Raw genomic sequence first — 22,801 nt, forward strand, 5'->3', positions numbered from 1 at the left:
CCATTAGAGAACCACTGCTCTAGAGAAGGACTTAGCCAAGTCAGGAACTGTAGACTCAAAGAAGACCATCACTAGAGCCCTGCAGGAATGGATTGAGAGGTTACAGAACAAGAAAAACTCCCCTTCTGCAGAAGAGACCCCTTCAAGCCAGACTGAAGTCTGCTAAGGACAACCTGGAGAAGGATTATGAACACTGGAAGCATGTCCTTTGGTCAGGTGAGACTAAACTAGAGCTCTTTGGCCACAGAGACGGTGGTGATGTTTGGAGAAAGAAGGGAGAGGTGTATCACCTAAAGAACAACGTCACCACAGTGAAACATGGTGGTGGGAGGATTATGCTGTGGGGATGCTTCAGTGTCTGGAACTGGAAGCCTTGTCAGGGTGGAAGGAACCATGAAGAAAGAAGGAGATGTGGAGATTTAGAAAGAAAACCTGAAGCAGTCAGCAACAAGACTGGGTCTTTCTGTTGCTTTGTCTTCCAACACAACGACCCAAAACATCCTGGTGAAGAACTACCTTCAGAAGACCAAAGTGAGTGTTATTGGGTGGCCTGCACAAAGCCCTGACTTAAATTGTCAGTTTTAGCCCATAAAAAGTTCTCACATTTTAGTCTTCACTTTTAGTCCAAGCATTTATTCTCTGGTCTAAATCTGGTACCAAATCATGGTAGTGTGTTCTCTGCCTAACCTGGGGTCCCTGCTTTCTACAGCTGAGAGGAAGAATAGATACAGATGCGTTGGTTTTAGACAGATTTACCCACAGTGGAGAAATAGCAGAGATTTTGAATGTCCGACGAAAACTAAATTACATTTTAGTCTAGTTTTAGTCATCTTGACAAAAACTAAACTTAGTTTTTGTCAGTTTTAGTCATCACAGATCTATTATTGTTAGTCTTAGTCTAGTTTTTGTCATGGAAAAAAAAAGCTGTCGACGAACATTTTTATTCAGAGTTTTAGTTGAAGAAATTAACCCTGACAAAAGGCCATCAAATCTGGAGGAGGTGGAGAGATTCACTAAAGAATGGGCTGGGATCCCTCAGGAGACGCGTCAGAGTCTGTTGTAGTTGTTAAAACTACAACAAACGACTGCAGGCTGTTATCCAGCAAAAAGGAGACACTACTATGAGTGCCAGGGGGGCTAATAATTTTGACCCTGGTACTTTTTGGGTTTTTTTGGAATATTATTTTCATTTCTGTGTGCAAAGTAAAACAATTTCAGCATCCAAAATAAAGCTAGGATGAAAAAGCTGTGTTAAAAATTCTTTGCTTTGTTCAACAGCACTTGAGAAAAATGTTTAAATCAATGACATTTTCATAGGGGGGCTGTTATGTTCATTTTTTTTTAATTCTTGAACTCTGATTTGCAAGTTCTTAATTTTGTGTGTATAAATGTTGAGGCCTCCTACACCAGTGGATCTCAACCTTTTCAGCCCCCAGAATAAAGGTTCCAGAGACTGGGGACCCCCACTGGTGGTTGAACACAGCCATGAACATTAAAGTATAGTCATGGTCAGAAAAGCTGCCCTTGAGGGATAAATGGGAGAGCTTTCTGGGACCCAGCCAAACTGGGGGCCCAGGAAAATCAGGGTCCATTGTCAAGTTAGCTCCATATCCATATTTTATATTTAGCAACAGATTTCTTTTTTAAGTCATTTGTGCTGTAGTATATAGTTATCTTAAAAATGCAAATCCCTTTTCTTAAAAACAGAATTAAAATATTTATAAAGGCGGTGGGAACGGTGGTTAAATAGGATTTTAGGAGTAGCAGAAATGGGTTAGAAGTGGCATAAATTTGATAACAGTGGCAAAAAGAGCAAAAAATGGCAAAAATAGGCTGAAGTGGCAAAAACAGGCACAGAAAATGGTAAAAAGGGGATTTAAAAGTGGCAGAAAAAGGGAGAGGGACCCAACTGCAGTCAAGATGGCCGACATGGGCGTCGCTATACATCCAATCCATGCAGGAAGTCCCAAGCGGAAGTTTCTTCTTCGTGTTGGCCTCAGCTGCCAGTGTTTGTCAGTCTTTTTCACGCCTAAACCTAATCCTTGGTGCTGAATCTCAAATATATCACCTTCCCCACTGCCTTACCCTAAACCTAACCACTGGGGTTTTAATGCCTAAGCCTAACCTTGGATGTACCGACTTCCGGTTGAGATTTCAGGTATGGATTGGATGTATTTCGGCCATCTTGTCTGCATCAAGGTACTGTTGGAAATAGGTTTAAAGTTGGTGAAATGGGATTTAAAAGTGGGAAAATGTGCTTTAAACTGACAAAAATGGGTTAACTGGCACAGATAATTAGGCAGAAATGGGTTGAAGTGGTCAAAATGGGCATATCAAACAGTATAATCTAGTTGAAATGGGAAAAAAATGGGCATAAAATGCAATAAAATGGGGTTGATAGCAGCAATAATAGGTCAACAGAGGCAACAACATATGGAAAGTGGCAAAAAATGGTTTAGAAGTGGCAAAAATGTGTTAAAATTGGCAAAAATTGTTGGTAAAAAGGATGAAATGGGTTGAAATTGGGCAAAAATGGAGTAAAGTGGTAAAAAGGGGTCCAAATTGTGCAAGATTGATGAAAAGTGGCAGATAATGGTACTGGAATTGGGTGAGAAAAAATCAATTCAATAGTACTCTCCATTTTTTGAGGCATCTGGCGACCCCCTCTTAGGGTTTCGCGACCCCCAATGGGGTCCCAACCCCCAGGTTGAGAACCACTGTCCTACACAATAAGACTGTTTGAGCACACAGCTCTCTGCAAAAAAGACTTTATTCTGAGCTACAGTCTTTGAATGTTTGCTGATTAAATGATTAAAATGGATTAGAAGTTAACACGTAGAAAAATAAAGCTGAAGGGATTAACGGTGGTGTAAAATCTGATTTCATATCTGAATAAATTCTTGCCTTTGTTCACATAGAGCCCTGATTTTCTTTAGGTTTCCTATCACTAATGTAAAGACAGGCAGCAGGACTAATGCATGCTGAATTAGAATAAATACATCTGTGCCAAATGGAAACCTGCACGTGTCTTGACTTATAAACTGTTTGTAGACTGCATATTAAGCTGTTTGCAGTGGTTTATAACAGGAAGAGTTTAATGTTGCACCAAAACAACAACACTGACAAAGGATGGCAATTTATGTACAAACTTTAATGAATAACAAAAGATGGCAGTGAACAATGACACCCATAGCTGTTGGTATGCTTCCAGATAAATTATAAAAAGAAACTTCTATTTTCCTCTTGGATCCTGTGCCTGAGTTTTCCTCCTCTTCAGTGGGACACAAACACAGCCCTACAGCTATAAATACAATTCACAGGTTTTGGAAAACTACCCACCACACTGGCGACTCGTTGGCATCAACGGCTCTATAAGACAAGAAACTATTGTAGCATCCGTTTGGAATAAAATGGAACAAACCGGTGCACAGTGCCAACCAGGCAGATACAAAAAAGCACAGCTCGGCAGGCAGCTCAGTTTGCTCATGTATAAGGCTCTGAAGCGCTGCAACACTGGCATGGCTAATTAGCTCCACACCACTACTGCTGTACAGACGGCTGACTGAGGTCCATGAGAGCTGCACTAATGTAGCAAACCTCTACTAAGTCAGGCACTCCTGAAGAGACTCCACAGAGCAAAGTTCTTTGTTACACTTAAAAAGCATCCACTGCAGAACCGTGGCGGCGCTCCGCAGCACTGCTGCTCTACAGTGGGTCGCTAATGTTTATCCTCTGAACTGTGGGCCTCTGGTAATGGATGTTAGTTACAGAGCATGACACATCACTTCCACAGCCACGTTTGTGTTCTCAAGTCCTCTCAGGTAGTTACCGCGGCATGTTCAAGGCATCACAGTCCCCTGTGACAGAGATCGGGTCATCTCTGTGTGAACAAAGAAAGTCTTCAGGTCTCCTTTGCCCTTCACGTTGATGATACCCCGACAGGAACACATGTACCCTAGAGTCCCTAAAATTTGGCTCGTCTCCTCTGTTACCTGTAGAGTGACAAAAACATGAAAATGAGAGCTAACCAGCACACTGGAACACATGAAACTGTATTCTGTGGGATGTTTTACCTGTATTTTTCCCAGGACCCCCGTGGTCTCCATCCTGCTGGCCACATTCACACTGTTCCCCCAGATGTCGTACTGAGGTTTCTGGGCTCCAATAACTCCTGCAATCACTGGCCCATGGTTTATGCCTAACAAAGAATACAGAATCACAAACTACATGACCGAGTCCCAGCAATAAAAATGCATCCATTAAGCAGCAGTCAAGCAGGTCCAATCTTTTCTTAGGAGTCATTGTATTTATCGTTATCTTGGAGTGCTTTTGCTCATGCCTGATGATAGTATTGCCTTTCCCTGCACTGGTTAGTGTTTACAGGTAGACTTGCATGGTGTTTATGTTCTTGGGGACAAAGTTGGGTTTTTATTTGAGGGGATAAGCACATGTGAGTTCGCTGTGAGTGATAAAATTTTGTTTACTAGCAAGTTGACAGCTTTAAAGATAAAGATTTACACCCATATGTAGATTTCCTTGATAGGATTATGCAGTCCTCATATTTTTTCTCCACTGCTTTATCACAATCAAACATCTTTTATATTTTTGGCCCCAAAAAAAATTACATTAAAGCAGGGGTTCTCAAATTTCACACATATTTGCCATTTAACACTTATTTTTGCCATTTTTAACTCTTTCCACCACTTTAACAGCCATTTTTTGCCACTTTTAAACCAATTCTTGCCACATAAGCCTAATATTGCATCTGTTGACTCATAATTGCCACTATTAACCCTATTTTACTACTTTTTATGCCTATTTTTTTTCCATTTTAACCACATTTCACGTTCTTATATGCCCATTTTTGCCAGTTGGACCAATTTCTGCCAATATCTGCCTATTTTTCTGTCTCAGTTAGCACTATTTTGCCAGTTTATATGAATTTTTCTTCCCATTTCACTAGATTTCCACTGTTTTTGCCAATTTAAAGCCTTTTCAGCTACTTTTTGATTCCCTTTCCCACTATTTATGTCCATTTTTTTCCCACCGTAACCCATTTTTGCCTTTTTGGTTATTTTTTGCCATTCTTACATAATTTTTGCCACTTCTTACCCATTTTTGCTACTTTTAAGATCCAGTTTCACCACCTTTTCCACCATTTTTTGCCATTATTAACCCATTTTTTCACGTTTTAACCCATTTTAATTTTTTTTTTTTTTTTTACAAAATAGATTTACATTTTTAAGAAGGCTATATACTACACAAATGATTTAAAAAAAAAGAGATTTGTTTCATTGATAGAGTGGTTATTTTTCAGGTTAAAAAATATGGATTTCACAGCTTAACTTCACAGTAGACCACGCTTTTGTTGCCCTCCATGGTCCCCCAGGTTGGCTGGGCCCCAGAAATCTCTCCCCTTTTATGCTCCCTTATGGACAGCCTTGTCTGCACATGACTATTTTTGAATGTGCATGGGGCTCCCTGGTCTCTGGCACCTTTATTTTGGGGGTCGCAGGGTGGAAAGGTTGAGAACCCCTGCATTAAAGGAGCAGTAGAATGAACTCTTTGTTAGATACGGTGCTGTGAAAAAGTATTTGCCTCCTTACTGATTCCTGAGTTTTTTGCATATTTATCACACTTAAACGTTTTGGATATTCAAACCAATTTTAATATGTCACCAAGACAACCCAAGTAAATACAAAATGCAGTGTCTGAATGATTGTTTAATTTTTTAAGGGGGTAAAAAAATCCAAACCTATCTGTCCCTGTGTGAAAAAGTAATCACCCCCTGATCCTAATAACTGGTTGTTCCATCCTTGGCAGCAATAACTGAAATCAAGCGTTTGTGATAACTGCTGATGAGTCTTTCTCATCGCTGTGGAGGAATGTTGTCCCACTCTTCTTCACAGAATTGTTCTAACTCAGCCATATTGGAGGGTTTTCCAGCATGAACTGCCCATTTAAGGTCACACCACAGCATCTCAGTTGGATCTAAGTCTAGACTTTGACTTGGCCACTCCAGAACCTTCATTTTGTTTATTTTGAGTCATTCAGAGGTGGACTTGCTGGTGTGTTTCGGGTCATTGTCCTGCTGTATAACCCAAGAGTGCTTGATCTTGAGGTCATGAACTGATGGCCGGATGTTGGCCTTCAGGATTTTCTGGTAGGAAGCAGAATTCATGGTTCCATCAATCACAGCAAGTGGTCCAGGTCCTGAAGCAGCAAAGCAGCCCCAGACCATCACACTGACACCACCATGTCTGACTGTTGGCATGATGTTCTCATGAAGATCAACATATCTATAGTATGAACGAGATGGTCAAAGCTTCGTCACTTCTGATGACACAGCTGTTTATCTGCAATGTGTGATGATGGACAGCAATCACGTGGAAAGGTTTCACCCCTACCCCTGACCACTCAGGTTCAAGAGGAAGAGGCAGATGAAGGAGAAGGGCTAAAGGGAGAAATGGGATTGGCCCTTTACCCCAGTATGCTCCCACTGCTTTGTTGGTGGCGTGTAAACAGGTATGAATGTGCATGAGCAGAAGAAGGACTTAAAAGACATGAATTTAGCTTAAGAGCTCAGTGATCGCAACCTTAACTTAAATGTTGGCATCATGAGAAAATGTTCTCACCAATTCTCAGTCTGAAGTCGTTGAAGGAGTGTTTGTTGATAACTTCTAGCTTCCCCACAAGAGCAAAGGCAAATTCCACCATGGTTCCAATGTGCATGTACTGTCTGTCATGTTCCTGAGGGAAGTTCAGAGAAAAAAGTTATGTTTGCCAGCTGAACCAAGTTTAATCATAAATGTGCATTTGGAAAATTAACAGTAAAAACTTGGAGCAGCTAGACTGAGACTGCACAACTGCTGTGCTGCAGGAGCAATGTTTTGGAGTTCAGGGCTAGGAAAATGTCCTGTAAAAATATGCAACCTTATTTCTGTGTGATGGTCTCATTGGACTACCAAATGACCATCATGATGGATTTGAATCAGTGTAGTAATGAATCACTGAGGCTTTCATGTTATGGGTGGCACATTTTTCAAAGTGCCACCCACAAAAAGCTTTCCAGTGTATTAGTACACCAATAAACACTTTGATGCTTGATCCCTATCCTGACCACTAATGAAAAATGACAGGCTTATTGAAAATAATCGCAGGGTGCCAGAGCTGTTCTGGCTCTCTGGAATGGTGTGAACACGTGAAAAAGACTCTTGTTCTTTGGCTTTTTCTATCAAATAAAAGCTCCACTGATTTATAAAGCTCTGATCTGATATGAAGTCTGTTTTCATGTAGGCCTCTGAAAATGTCTGTGTGTGCACTGGTGTGTAAATACGAACGTCGGGGTAAACCCATGCCTGTGTACACTCCAGTCCTGGTGTCACATTGAGTCCAGTTGCAGCCATGTAGGTGCTTCCGATGGTCTTTATCTTCTCCACGCCGCTGAACTTCGGTTTGGAGAGCAGCTAGGGAAGCAGAAAGAACACAGGAGCAGGGAATAACACTCTGCCAGATAATAAAATTTCCTGGATATTTTCTAACGAGTAGTAGGGGTGTGTATTGGCAAGAATCTGGCAATACGATATATATTGCAATTCTAATATTATATATTCTATATATATTTTTGTAATTTTATATACAGTGCTAAACAAATTTATTGGACCTCCTGTCATATTTGTCTCAGAGACCATCCAGCATCATGAAGTGCTTTAATGTGGACACTTTCATTTTCAGTCAGCTCTCCACGTTTTACCATTTTGAACAGGAATGAGGAATTTCAAACTGAATTCACCCAAATTTGAGCCGGCTCACTGGGCTTCTCTGAGAAGTCAGACATGATTCAAGCATAACATTCAACCACTAAAACTGATTTTTCTGTTCAGGAATGCAAGTAAATAACTATAATTTGACATGTTAGTCAAGAAATAATAATGTGCTTTACTATTTTTTCTTTTTTTTGTAAATCAGTAAATTGTAAAATTCATGGATAACAATAATCATTCTATTTTAGCATTAAAAATATCATTTGGGTTAAAGAGCTTCTACATATTGGTGTATTAACCATTGCAGACACATCAAAAATAATTTGGGTTTTACCAATTTTTACCAATGCTGTTAATTTAGGGTAGCTGTGGCATAAACCTTACTTAGGGTGGTGGTCTAATAAATTTGTTAAGCATTGTATATGTTTATTCATAGAAATAACTGTAATTTTAAGTTAATATGGAAAAAAATAGACCAGAGTTAAGACATGAATAAAAATCTATTAAAATTATATGTATAGTATGTAAGTAAAAATGATTTGGTGTACTCTAAAATACATGGTCCTGAATCATCTAGAGTTTTAACTCTTTTTGTGTAATTTTGAGATGAGGATTTTTCTCATTTGTTGTCATGAATTAAAATGCTTTCCGGATTTCTAAAAGAAAACTGGAAAAATAAATCAATAAAGAGTAAATGTACCAAAACCTTTATATTTCATAGTACATCAGCTTGTATGTCTTAAAGACAAGGTGCTTGTGGAGGAAGACTGATCCTCATGTCCAGCTCTAGGACTGAAGGACTGTGTTGTGAGGAGGGCATGACGTGACGGGCCAGTGTGTTTTTTTTTATCGTATTACGGAAGCAGTCACTCCTAACAACACTACGATGGCGCAGGTCCTTACAAAAAAAAACAAAACAAAACAAAGCATTGACAGGGTATTTATGGTTACATGAGTAAAAATCAGTGGTACCTTCAGCAGGCTTCTTTCACGTTAGCTGTTAGTCGCTAAGCTATCACTATGATGTCTTGCGCTTGGGTTTGTTGTGTCTTCAAGTATTTCACTCTGGCGTGGCATATCTTACAATTGACTTAACTCCTGTAGAAGTCTGTGCCGTCTTTAATGTTTTGGAAGCCAAACAAGTCCACATATCCGCTACGAATGCAGCAGAAGCATCACTGCTGGGTAGGCATGAGGAACCGGCTCGCTTAGACCGGAAGTCTCGCATGATCTCGTTGGCCGTTTTCAAATTCACCAACTGTACTAGCAGTGCGTACTGATTTGCCCAACATGTAGTATGCAGTATGCGAACAAATGCGAAAGTTGCAGTATGTCAAAAATACCCGGATGACATACTGATTCGGGAAATTTTCACAGTATGCATCAGACCAGTCTGCATCGCCTACTGTTACCCGCAATGCAAAGCGCTGGGTCAGAGTTCGTAATGGCGAAGAGCGGTGAAACTTTCACCGGAGTGGCTGACAGTTACAAATAGAAGTGCCATTACTTTTATCTTTACCTTTTTAACATGTACTATGGCGTAATGAGTTGTAATAAGGTCACTGTTGTTTTTGTTTTGCCGTTTTGGCTCGTAACGGCCGGAAAGATGCTGTCAAGCGTGTCCTTTCACTGCACTATACATGCTTAGCTAAAAACAACGGCTATAAAAATCCCTAAAAATCAAATAAAAACACTTCACAGATTTTTTCTGTACGTAAGTGGAAGGAAAACACTGTAGCATCATTTGATATTGACCAGGGTATGACGTACTTCTGTATACCAGAAACCAGCTAAACCGGGCCAAGCATTTTACACAATAACATCTGACTAGCAGTCATGCTGCATACTACTGCTGAACGCAGTGCGCAATACATACTGCATACTGTTTTTGGTAGGAGTATGCAGTAGGCCAATTCGCAAATGGCCATTGTCTAAGCAAAGGAGAAGAGGGAAGAGTAAACTGCTTGCTGCCAACTAGCGGTCAGGGGTTGAAATTACACCACAAACTACTGCACCAATGAAGTAAATTATCAATTATAAAAATAGCGATACTGCATTTTAAAAAATCAATACAGTATTTGCGCTGCAAAATATCGTGATATATCAGTGTATCAATATTTTCTAACACCCCTAATGAGCAGAGTTTACCTCATCAAAATCAGCTATGATCTCGTTGAGAAGACGGAGGCACTCCAGTCCTTCCTTGTTGACATCAGACTCAGTATAAAACTCTTTGAAGTCTGGGATGGAGGCGAACATCACACACACCGACTCGTACGACTGATGGTAAAGATCCTGAAAACCAGCGAGCAGAAGAGAACAGCTGGATGAGCACCAGTGAAGGAAATGATTGAAGGATTCAGTGACGATCTGTGAGCCGAAAGCCCAAAACTGAACAATGACTTTAAATGATAAGGTGCCACTTTAATCATCTCTGTGGGGGCCCTGGGTCAGCATAGCAGCAGCAACAGAGTAACAGCATTCATCACAGAGAGAGACGGAGTGTAAGACGATGTAAGAGTGGAGTAAATGAGGGTGATGAAAAATGTTCAACACTGGAACAAGTTAGGAAAATACAGGAATGGAAAGTGGGCTACATTAAACTTATATTGCATGCATAGGGAGCAGAGCATTAAATAAAGAAAATCAAAGAAAATGTGTTTATTAAAATTTCATAAGATAATGAATCATACCACAAATACTGTAACTATGTAACTTCAACTAAACAGGAGCTGGAAAAAAAAAAACCCTGGCTCTGTCCAAAGATCCCAAAAGCAGGAAGCAGCAAACAAATCACTTTATTATACATGTTATCAATAAAAACAGAGAGATTCAGACTAATAACTTTGTAACTCGAGGACTGTAAATGTTTCTGGATACAGCCTGGTGACCCAGGGACAGTGGCAGGTAGGGGGTCTGGCCCGGACAGTAACACAGGTGTCCTAAGGTGAGCTCAGGGAGGACAGAAGCCTCCCCTGGAGAAAAAGACCAAGGCTCACTTGATCTTGATTTTCAGAACAAATACACAGTGAAAGCCTCACAATCCCTCTGAGTTGTGGGGTTTTTAGCAGGAGGCGTCAGAAAATAACCTTTCAAAGCAGATGGATTCACCCATTTCCGTGTTTCTCACTGGTGAATCCATCTTGCAAAGCTCCTGTCTGAACCGTTTGGGCCTGGTTAGAAAGTGACAGGACCAATCAGCGATGAGGGGCAGTACTTTCAGGCGTAGCGGAACATGTTGTGTACTGACATGTCTACAGTCGCCATGGTTCACGTTATGCAGTTCTATATGGAATTTACTCCTCGGTAGCGGCTACGTCACGTGTTTTGTTGCTCTGATTGGCCCGTAAAGATGTGACAGACAGAACATTCATCCAATCACCCTCCCAGTTTTTTTCAGAGGGTCTGCCCTTTCCCAGACACTGTCTATTGAAGGTTTACCAGACGGACGTTTGAAACAAATCCTTCTGGCGTGTCAAGTTAGTCAGGAGAATCACCACAGGGATAACTGTTTGTGGCGGCCAAGCGTTCATAACCGTGTCACTCTTTGGTCCTTTGTTGTCAGCTCTTCCTATCATTGTGAAGCAGAACCAAGTGTTAGATCTTTACCCACTAATGGGAAACGTGAGCCGGGTTTAGACCGTCTGGAGACAGGTTGTTTTACTAAGGATGTAATCCTCCTCAGTGCCAGATGAACCACAGGTTCAGACATTTGGTGTATGTACTTGGCTGAGGAGCCAATGGTGCAAAGACGTAATGATACCAGAGCGCCCAGGTTCTTTGGTTGGTCCCGGTTAATGGGCCTCAGTTGACAAGTAGAACGACAGGGCTGGGGCGTGGTCGGATGATGGTCACCCCTCTCGTATCTCACACCACATGTTTAGGGAGAGCCTGGTGCTAAATGACTTGCAGATGACCTGATCTGATTCTGGATCAGGGTTTCATACACAGCAGAGCAGTATTTTAGGGGGGTGGGGCTGTGGCTCAGTAGGTAGAGTCACTGGTCATCTAGCTATTGGAAAGTTGATCTCCAAATCCTGCAGTCACATGCATGATGTGTCCTTTGACAAGACACTTAACCCCAATTTACTGCCCTTGTTTCACCAGTGGCATGTACGTAGATGGGTATGAACTCAGGCTAGCTGTCATCCGTTACGCAGATAGCTGCAGCTGCAGCTGCGTTTTGCCAGTAAGAAGCCTAACAATGTTTTAAGATGAGAAAAAGTACATGTGATAGAGTGATCCTTCACATTTAACCTTTAGGCACACCCCTTGTAAATTTCTTGCAAACTTTTGAACTGTAAGTTGTAGGCACTTACTTGTTTTTCCTCTGAAAGCTCTCCGTTGTGCCTTTCTAATGAGGTTCTCAGTTCTTTCGTAGCTCTTACAGAATGTTTCCTAGCAAGTCTGGAACTTGGCTGTGACAACCAATGGGAGGCTGTTCCATTGTCACATCATGCTTTACTAAACAGAGCATGTGCACAGACTTAGAAACCGAAGGAGAGTTTGAATGACTCATGATAGAGAGAAAGAGACACAGAGAGGCTGTGACATGCCCCTCAGGGTCTCTGCACTTTTTATTTTTTACACTTTTTTTTGTAAAAATGTAAATATTTTAAAGGCTTTTTGTCACAGAATTCTTATTTTGAATTCTTTAGTCCCCAAAATATGGGAGAATGATTTTAATACGTAAAACTCTTTGATTTTCAATTTTCACTTAATTTTCCTCTTGTCTTTATATTCCCATAACTTAAAAAAAAATATATAAGTGATATTACTGCAGCACACATAATCTTAAAGCTCAGGTTGTTCTGAATAAAATGGTGTTTAGAGCTTCTCTGTCCACCGCAGGGTTGAATTTTTTTACAAGCTTTTTTAGACAAACAATCCAGACGAGACACAACGGTGAAAAAAATAGCTGTGAGGGTTAATGCACTCTCTATAGGTGGATAAGAAACAAATGGTTTCCCAGGCAGGGAATTAACCTCATTTTTCCAGTTCCGTCCCAGGAAGTGTTCAGCAACGTGGGCTGGTAAAACATTCTCCAGCAGAACTCGGTTAAGGTTCTCCATCGTCTCAATCTCCTCACACTCTCTCTTGAACTTGTCCCTCCACAGGAAGTCCAGCCTGCAGTAATATTCATTCTTTTACAGGAAGACAGAGCAGAGAGACACCTGTGTCAGTAAGACCAGAGGTGGGAAAAGTACCAGACTAATGTACTCGAGTAAAACTACGGTTACTTTGGTTCAATTTACTGAAGTAGAAGTAAAAGTACTTTGGACACCTGAAGGGTTTTCCCTGTGAAATATGTGCAATGACTACAAGAGACCATGCAGGCTGTTTATTACGAGGAGTGACTTCACCTGAAGTCAAATGCAACAGCTGATTTGGGATCAAATGTCGGATCATTCTCGTGCTTTGTCCTACTGACAATCGTGTTGTGAAAGTCAAACTATATTTTTACTCAGTATGCTTTCTAAAATGTAGTGAAGCACAATACTTCCCCCAAAATATACCTAAGTAAAAGTAAAAGTAGTGATCTTACTGAGTACTCAAACAATCCAAAGTCACAAAAAGGCAACTCAGTCAGGGTAGTTACTTTCCATCCCTGATTAAGACCCAGAACTCTGCTCAATGGTTCGGTTCACAGAGGTAACCCCTTCCAAAATCAAGAAAGTATCTAAGAAGGCCGACTGAGCCAACATCAGCTACGTTACTCCTGAAATCCATCCATGATGTGAGTGTGTGAGGCTGCCTGCGTTCAGTCCAGCTCATTTCCACCATAAGGCAGCTACAGTCGCTAGAAAAAGTATGTGACCCTTTGAGATTTCTTGGATTTCTGCATAAACTGGTCATCAAATGTGTTCTGATCTTCATCAAAGTCACAACAATAGACAAACACAGTCTGCTTAAACTAATACTGCACAAAAAATGATATGTTTTCATGTTTTTATTGAACAAAGCGACTGTATAAAGGATTTCTGGAAATCAGCCACCTGAAGCTAAAGGGTTGACTGATCTTAATAGAAAATGAATGTCTTAATAAGACAAGAATGAACCTGTGAGCAGCTTTGCACTCACTGCCTAAGGAAACAGCACACAGGCAGGACTGCTGCTGCATTTATTTCGTTATTTTGGTTCTTAAAGCCTGAGGGACTGACACACACTCAGTGTCAGGATGGACACTCAGGGAAAGGACGGACGCTCTCTCAGGGTCAGGACGGACACTGTCAGGGTCAGGACGGACACTATCTCAGGGTCAGGACGCTCTCTCAGGGTCAAGACGCTCTCTCAGGGTCAGGACGGACACTATCTCAGGGTCAGGACACTCTCTCAGGGTCAGGACGGACACTCTCTCAGGGTCAGGACGGACACTGTCAGGGTCAGGACGGACACTATCTCAGGGTCAGGACGGACACTCTCTCAGGGTCAGGACGGACACTGTCAGGGTCAAGACGGACACTCTCTCAGGGTCAGGACGGACACTCTCTCAGGGTCAAGACGGGCACTCTCTCAGGGTCAGGACGGACACTCTCTCAGGGTCAAGACGGGCACTCTCTCAGGGTCAAGACGGGCACTCTCTCAGGGTCAAGACGGGCACTCTCTCAGGGTCAGGACGGACACTCTCTCAGGGTCAGGCGGACGCTCTCTCAGGGTCAGGACATCCTTGGAGTGTGATTGTGTATCACATGGGTCCCTGTTTATCTGAACGGTCTAGGCTACCAGGACCCTCATTACATTTACATGCAGTTAGACTAGATGAACGACTGTGACCTAATCCTATTAAAACTGGACTTTCAAAACTCATGCCAACATGTTAATCCAACTGAGACTCAGACTAACACCCAGGGCTGGAGCTCAGCTCTGTCTTGCATGTACACATCTCAGTCAGACCAGACCACATGTCCTGTAGTAGAGGGAACTGCAGCTCTTTTTATTGACCTGGGTCAGTTTTAAAAGTATGACTAAAATGTTTGTCCACAGCCTTTTTTTTCCATGACAAAAACTAGACTAAGACTGACAAAAATAGATCTATGATGACTGACAAAAAGTAAGCTCAGTTTTCATCAAGATGACTAAAACTAGACTCAAATGTAATTTAGTCTTCATCTATGACTTTTTACGTGTGCTTGACTCAACTCTTGAACAGGAGCTGGTTCACATCTTTCCCAGAAAAGATCGGACACCCCCAATGGCATCACCACTGTCCAGCATAGGTGTTCGCCTCATTCATTCCTGCAGAGCATGTATACTGGGCAAAGGGGAGCAGTCCAGGTAAAGTGCTTTAGCGTGGCTCAACTTTACTGTTTGGAAACAAACTGATTGTGTGTTTGGATTCATAGTGCTGATATGGGGGCTATTTCAGTCTCATGTGAGATATATTTCATGTATGTGGTGAGATGTCTGGATGATGTATGTGAGCTCTGTATACTTGTTCCCCTGAGAGGGAAGCATGGTGCCAATTTAAAGCGCTCCAGCAGTGTGGGCTCAGACTGCTCAGTGCTGAGGTTTTGTCTTTAGTGTTGATTGCCTGGGGCTGATGCTGAAATGATGACTAGCTTAGAACCCTCTAAGGAAAGTTAGTCTGAAGTACTTTATATATGTATTTACAGTGTGTGTCTTCAGTTTGAGTGCTTGTAGAGCAGGGGTTCTCAACTGTTTCAGCCTGCACCCCCCAAAATTAAGGTGCCAGAGACCAGGGAAACCCACTGTAACTGAAGGTGGTTGAACAGCCATGAATATGAGGAGAGATAAAGAGGTGGTTTCTGTGACCCAGCCAAACGGGGGGCCCATGGCTAAGCTGTGAAAACCATATCTTATATTCAACCTGGATACAACCACTCTTATCAAAGAAAAAATATCTTTATTTATTCATTTGTGTGATACTTACATGAAAATGGGTTCAAAATTGTTTAAATTGGTTACCAATGTCAAAAAATAGAAAGGTGGTGAAATTGGATTAACAAAGAACAATAATGGGTTAAAAATGGCAAAAATTAGATAAAAGTGGCAAAAAAACAACCAAAAATTCATTAAAGTAGCAAAAACAGGCACAAAAAGGGGTAAAAGGGGATTAAAAAGTGGCTGAAATGGCTTTCAAGGGCAAAAAATTGGAGGAAATTAAGTGCAATGGGAAAAGGGGGTGCAAAAATGGTTGATAGAGGCAATAATAGGCAGAAAGTGTCAAAAACAGGCATAAAAAAGTGATGGTAAGGGTTTAAAATGGACAAAATGGTTTTTAAGTGGTAAAAATCCGCTAGAGTTGGCAAAACTGGTGTTAAAAAGTGATTAAAAAGGTTTGACATTTGGTCAAGTTGGTGTTACATGGCAACAGTGTAATTTAAAAAAATATTTTTAGTTTTCTAAGGCCTCTGGAGACCGCCTCTCAGTGTCTTGTGACACCCCAAGGTTGAGAACCACTGTTGAAGAGGACAGAGGAACTCCAGCCGTCTCAGAAATAGGCCAGAGGAATCGGTGCTGATTCCTCCTAACAAGCCTGTAAATGAGCTTTGCTCCATCGTGCATCTGTTCTGGAGGGCTGAATTACAAATGCCTCATTCTGCTAACCTGCTTTCTCCTCCTTCTCACTAAATAGCGAGAAATTGGCACATTAGGGTTGATGATTGTTTTTGCAAGGCAAATTTGTTAATAGTAGATTAAAGCTTGGGAAATGCTTCCAGGCTTTGTGCCCTTGTAATTGAGGTAATTTCATAATGAAAGATCTGCTCTTACAGATAATCTGCCAGAATCTTTGATGATAACGGATGAAGCATTTAGTGCTCCAATTTACACATGCACAGTGACCAGATGACGAACCCAATTAGCCCTAAAACCCGAGGAAGAGTGTGGTGATGGTAAAAGAGTTTACATCACAGTACACTTGTGTTTCCAAAACAAACGTCCCCCTTCTTTATGTTGATGCTAACCCAGAATGAGAACACAGAGGGTTTTTTAAACCAATTGTGGCACTCGGAGAGCCTCAATCCTGAGTGAGCGTCTCTTGGGGGAGTCTCTCTGTTCGGAGCAGCTGCTTTGGGGTCAGAGATGATGAATGATACCCCAACAGAGGAAGCACAAACACCAAATCTGTGTCAGCCCGGTTTAGCTCTATTTGAAGTGAGGGGGTGGACACAGAGAAATTGGAGGCAGATCGCTGGGCTTGCTGCTCCAACGTTGCAAGAGTGTTCATCAGAACAAGTACTGCTTTGAAAACCTTGAACCTGGGTTTTAAATCTTGTTCTAGAAATGAGAGGCTATCATTTCAGACGTTCAGATCACTGACCTGTCTCGCTAACACCAGCAGAGTGACGAAGAAGATGAAGAGAGACACAGAGCCCATCGTCTTTAGGTCCTTCAGCACTCCTGGCCTGAGCAGATGAAGAGAGGGAATCAAGATGTTGCAGCTGATATTCAAATTATTCAAATTCTGATTATCAAATCAGAGAAATGACAGACATTTAATGTGTTAAGTCAAACTGAGTTTAGTCTCAATAAAACCAACTATAACAGCATAAATAAACCGTTCAGTTAACCTGATACGGTCTTTAATGGTTTATTTTTGACTCACTCTGGCATTCGTCCACAAATATTCACTGATAAATCAGGTTGGTATCACTGATGCTGATTTGTCTTTTATTTATTTATTTAATTACATCACATTTATATTATTCAGCCTGTCTGGTTCATGTAAAGGGGTCTGATATTTAGAGTTTCTGCTCCAGCCTTTCATCCTGTCCTGTAAAACAGGGGCTCTCAACCTTTTCAGCCCACGAATCCCAAAACTAGGCGACAGAGATCGGGGACCCCCACTGTACCTGAAGGTGGTTGAACACAGCCATGAACATTCAAGAATAGTCATGTGCAGACAGGGCCGTCCATAAAGGGGGGACAGATGGGAAAGCTTTCTGGAACCCAGCCAAACTGGGGACCATGGGGGTCAGGAAAATCATGGTCCACTGTGAAGTTAAGCTGTGATATCCATATTTTATATTCACTCTCAAAAAGAACCACTCTTGTCATTTGTGTAGTAAATAGCCCTCTTAAAAATGTAAATCCCTTATGTTGAAATAATCTGAGTTGGTTAAAAATTGCTAAAATAGTTGAATAATGGCAAAAAATAGTAGAAATGGTGGTGACATTAGATTGTAAAAGTAGCAGAAATGGGTTAGAAGTGGCAAATATTTAATAAAAAAGGCAAAGATAACAAAAAGATGGCAAAAATGGGAATACATAGTGGTAAAAGGGAGTTAAAAAGTGGCTGAAATGCGGAGGTGTCAAGTAACTAAGTACAAATACTTCATTACCTTATTTAAGTAGAAATATTAGGTATCTATACTTTACTGGATTATTTTTCAGCCGACTTTTTACTTCTTACATTTTCAAGCAATTATCTGTACTTTCTACTCCTTACATTTAAAACAATAGCCTCGTTACTGCTATTTCATTTCAATTTGTTTTCATTCTGGCTTGTCATCATAAAAAAAACACAAATAAAAAACCTATCCAGATAAATCGCGCCATCCTGATAGAGTGAATTTGATTGTGGTTGGATGAGAAGTATAAATATAATATCATTCTGACACCCTATTGGTTTGTACGTGATCACGTCACACTCCAGCAAGGAAATATCAGATGTATGTAGCCTAGTACCAAGATGTCCGTAGCAGAGACTCAAGAGAACTGGAGCGAAATGTCCCAACCAAGCACCAGTGAGGAGGCTGGTAGCCAGAAGACCAATACTTCTAGGCAACTAGTCATCATATCTTCTGCTCCATGAAACACGTTAATGCTCAGTAGTACACATATACGGTTCTTAAATGTATTTGCATTGTACTAAAAGGTGTTCATTTTCAATGGGCATAAATGTGGCTGAAACAGGTGCATCCCAAATGTTTCAACATTAACATTTTAATATAACATTATAGTCATTATGGCCTTTAGAAACATGTTTTTTGGGGAGGTGGGGCAGTGCACTATAGGCCCCTGTGGCACGGCCTAAGCTTTTGTCCTTAATGGCGTTTTTTCCCCCTTACATGACTTTTACTTTTATAGTTTAAGTAGTTTTGAAACCAGTACTTTTACACTTTTACTTGAGTAAAAAGCTTGAGTTGATACTTCAGCTTCTACAGAAGTCTTTTTAAACCCTAGTTTCCAGGGATTGACATTTACACTGGCCAACTAGCCAAATGTGGGTGGATTTCGGCTGTGGCGGGTACTAGATTGACTTCAACTAGCCACTTTGGCCAGTGGAATTTATCAGTGTCGCAACCTCAGCATTCTCTGGTGGATATTTGTCTCGGTGAGAATTAGATGAAAGCAGCTGCATTTCTGATTTTTTGAATGAAGTTAATTAAAAGTTTAATAATAGTATAAACTTAGTATCCATTAAAGAAGGAAATGGAGTATGTGTTTCATCTCATACCAGACAAACCCAATTTGGCATGTAACACATAGTCTCCAATCAACACAACTGTGGCCAGTGGAAATGCTCGGTGGCTACTAACTTTTCATAAACAAGTAGCCACGGTGGCCAGTGAGCCAAAAAGTATAGTCAAGCCCTGCTAGTATCTACACTTCTACTTAAGTAATGAACGCAAATACTTTTGACACCTCTGCTGAAATGGCTTTAAACGGGCAAAAATAGGTGGAAATTAGGTGAAATGATATGAAAAATATGATACACTGGCAAAAAAGTGTTAACTGAGAAAGAAAAAATAGGCAGATATTGGCAGAAATAGGTTTAATTTTATGAAGAACATGGGTAAAAAATGGCAAAAATTAGATAAAAGTGGGAAAAAAATAACCAATAGTGGATTAAAATGGCAAAAACGGGCACCAAAGTGGTAAAAGGGGATTAAAGAGTGGCTGAAATGGCTTTCAAGGGCAAAAATTAGTGGAAATTAGGTGCAATGGGAAAAAGGGGGTGCAAAAATTGTTATAAACTGGCAAAAATGGGTTAACTGTGGTTAAAATGGGCCAAAAGGGGTGTAAAAAGTGGTTGATAGAGTCAATAATGGGTAAACAATGGCAACGATAGGCAGAAAGTGGCAAAAACAGGCAGAAAAAAGTGATGGAAAGGGTTTAAAATGGACATAAATGGGTTTTAAGTGTGCTAAAACTGGTGAAATTGGCGTTTAAAAGTGATGAAAAAGGGTTAATATTTGGTAAAATTGGTGTAAAGTGGCAACAGTGTAATTTAAAAAAAAATTCTTAGTTTTTTTTTAGGGCATCTGGAGACCCTCTCTCAGTGTCTCATGAGCCCCAAGGTTGAGAACCACTGCTGTAAAATATCAAATGACATTTCAAACTCACCACTGAAACTCACCTTCTTTTTGAAATGATGTATTTCTTTCTGATAGGAGATGAGGGGCAGCAGAGTCAGACATATCTGGCTAATAACCTCTTTCATTTTTTAAACACACATTTATTCTAAAGTGGCGGGTGTCGCACTGGTTCTAAATGGACACTGTTGTTAATGAAGTTTCTAAGGATACACAGTTATAACTGACTAACCTGGAGGGAGATGAAACAAGAGGAGCAGCAGTGTAGTGCCTGGTGTCAATAGGTGTTAAATTGCACCGCTTTTAACAGCAGTGGCAGTCAGCACTGGCCTTTGTGAATTAGTTGCGATAAGTAATGGGGCTTATTTGCAAAATTGTGCACAATTTTTGAATATTCCTTTTTTTACATGCATGCAAATGGCATGGTGCTGTTTGCTCGGCTGTGCAGTTGGCATGAATTTCTCCTTTGCATTTGCTCTGCTGATCAGACACTTGCTTTTTCTGCACAGCTTCAGTATACACTAAATCAGTGCTGTTCTTTTGTGGATGTGTCCCTGTGTTTCCTACTCTCATACTGCACTTCCAGGCTTTCTTATATTTCATTTTCTAAACCTATATGTGATGCGAACTTACGCTGCTATTCTTTGTTTGTAAAACATGTCTGAGTCCAGCCAGAGGCAGGGCAAATTTACCTGACACTGAACAACACACAGCATGTGGCTGGTGGCTAATTTCCAGTGGAGGAACAGTTAGAAATTAATCTGCACTGAGAAAAATAAATCCAGGCAAAAGTAATTTTAACTTAATTTAATCTTCAATATCAGCAATAAAAATCCAAGTTTCTAGCTTTACATAAGTAAATCTAATTTTTAAGTCAGTTTCTTTTGTTAAAAATAAAAGACATTGTGATTTTTTTCCTAAACAAGAATAATTTAGATAATGTTTTTGCACCTCATGGTGCAGATGTGTTGACCATCAAAAACAATAATCCATCAGAAAGATGAACAAATGAATCCCAGCAGTGATCTCTGGACAACATTCAGCAGCTAAACTCACCTGATCACATTTAATCACATCTAAACCATAGACTGTAGAAAGAATCGGACAAAGCCGCACGACGTCAGTCGTCTGCTTACAATAGAGTGGTGCAGTCCTGACGTAATTTTGCAGGCAAACCCTGAAGTTAGTGTTGCATGGGTTCCCTCGTCGTCGAGCCTATGGGATTTTTCAATGGGTTTTTGAATTATTGCTCCAATATGGTCTGTGTCCAATAAAAGTTTATGAAACGTACATGTTTTGTTCATAAAGATAATCTCCATAAACTGATAATATAAGCATCATATCTGGTTTGTTAATCTAACTGGTGAAAGTACTGAACTACAATGGCTCAAATGAATTTAATGTCATCACCCGCAGATACAAGTGAACAGAGGCTCAGTTGCCGCACTTTGGAAGATGACATATATTACGCTGTAGTCCTTGTTAGCTGTCTTTTAGCAACCGCCTTTGTTAAGACGTGAAAAGATAAACAATGCAAAGGTGGGGCACGTTTCAGATGTATTTTATGTTGTAGGATAAAACGTTCAACTCTCTTGAGCTTGTGTTCACCACAGACCTTATTTCAGACATTTAACCGAAAACTCATTCAAAGATCCTAGAGACTTTCAGACGAGGGAAGTGCTAAAATGCTAACTCACTTCCACGTTTTAGGACTCATTCCTGCCCCGCTCTATGGGCGGACTCGAATGGCTCTCCAAGCCAGATGGAGGCTTCCATATTGAAATCGCAGTCTCAACTGAACTTTGGATCAACCTAACAGCCCACCCACTAAGCGCGACTTCCTGTCAGCCTGCTAGCTAGCATTCCGGTTGACGGAAATGGAGCCTCTGCCTGCCGAGCTATCTGTCAATCAAATGAGACGGGCCAATCAACTTTCATCCTAAATATAATCCAAACGATCGTGGTACAAACCCCCCCCCCCGTACAGTGGAAGCACAATAAGACACTAGCTGATGAGACACGTTTGGTGTTTTGATCCAGGCTGTAGACCAGTTTATTTCTAGTGTCAAAACCGGCCGTTTAACATGTGTGCAGATGGGACTTCTGGTATTCCTGCAGCCTGCCTCAAGCGGACACTTGTGGTATTGCAATTTCTTGCACTTCCACATTGGCTTCATTTTTCAGTACCAGAGGTTGCCGCTTGATCTGAACACATAGAAACACTCTGCCCCAGGGCATCATGGGAAAATCCTGCCCACGTATCCCCAGATTCAAATCCCACTAACCTGATCATCACTGCCATGTCTTCAGTAGTTCATCTATTCCTGATTGTTAGAAAAGCCATTTTTCAATCATTTGAAATACCCACAATGCATCACAGGGGGCATTTAAACATGGGTAATGTAGTTTTTTGTAGTTCAGAAACAGAGTGAAACTGAGTGAAGGTAACAAAGTCAGGCTTAGGTTATGTGGATAAACTTTGGAAGATTGGCTTACATGACCTAAATTATTCCTGTTTTTCAATAAAATTACAATGTCTTTTATTTTTAATAAAAGAAACTGACTTAAAAATTAGATTAACTTATGTCAAGCTAAAAACTTGGATTTTTATTGTTGATATTGAAGATTAAATTAAGTTAAATTTACTTTTGCCTGGATTCATTTTTCTCACTGCAGCAGACAGGATGTTAGCCAGAACAGATCCTCACCTCTGCTACTATGACGGCAATAATGAGCACTCATGAAAATCCCTGGAAT

The 22,801-nt window shown here is 40.8% G+C and overlaps 1 protein-coding gene across 4 annotated transcripts in view; it reads right to left on the reverse strand.

The window, feature by feature from the left end:
- Positions 1–3,140: 3,140 nt before the first annotated feature.
- adcy2b (adenylate cyclase 2b (brain)) overlaps positions 3,141–22,801 on the reverse strand; it is a 124,513-nt gene continuing 104,852 nt past the window's right edge. For 2 of the 4 annotated variants that reach the window (XM_041809317.1, XM_041809316.1), the window contains exons 19-25: positions 17,047–17,131; positions 12,749–12,907; positions 9,912–10,058; positions 7,341–7,466; positions 6,636–6,750; positions 4,074–4,198; positions 3,141–3,992 (exon numbers count right to left, since the gene is read on the reverse strand). In XM_041809317.1, the coding sequence (XP_041665251.1) occupies positions 3,840–3,992; positions 4,074–4,198; positions 6,636–6,750; positions 7,341–7,466; positions 9,912–10,058; positions 12,749–12,907; positions 17,047–17,131 (910 nt within the window). In that variant the 3' untranslated portion in view covers positions 3,141–3,839. The remainder of the gene's footprint in view (positions 3,993–4,073; positions 4,199–6,635; positions 6,751–7,340; positions 7,467–9,911; positions 10,059–12,748; positions 12,908–17,046; positions 17,132–22,801) is intronic. The other 2 variants (XM_041809318.1, XM_041809319.1) reach the window with 2 other exon arrangements.

Source organism: Cheilinus undulatus, linkage group 16, assembly GCF_018320785.1.
Source record: "Cheilinus undulatus linkage group 16, ASM1832078v1, whole genome shotgun sequence".
Lineage (NCBI taxonomy): Eukaryota > Metazoa > Chordata > Actinopteri > Labriformes > Labridae > Cheilinus > Cheilinus undulatus.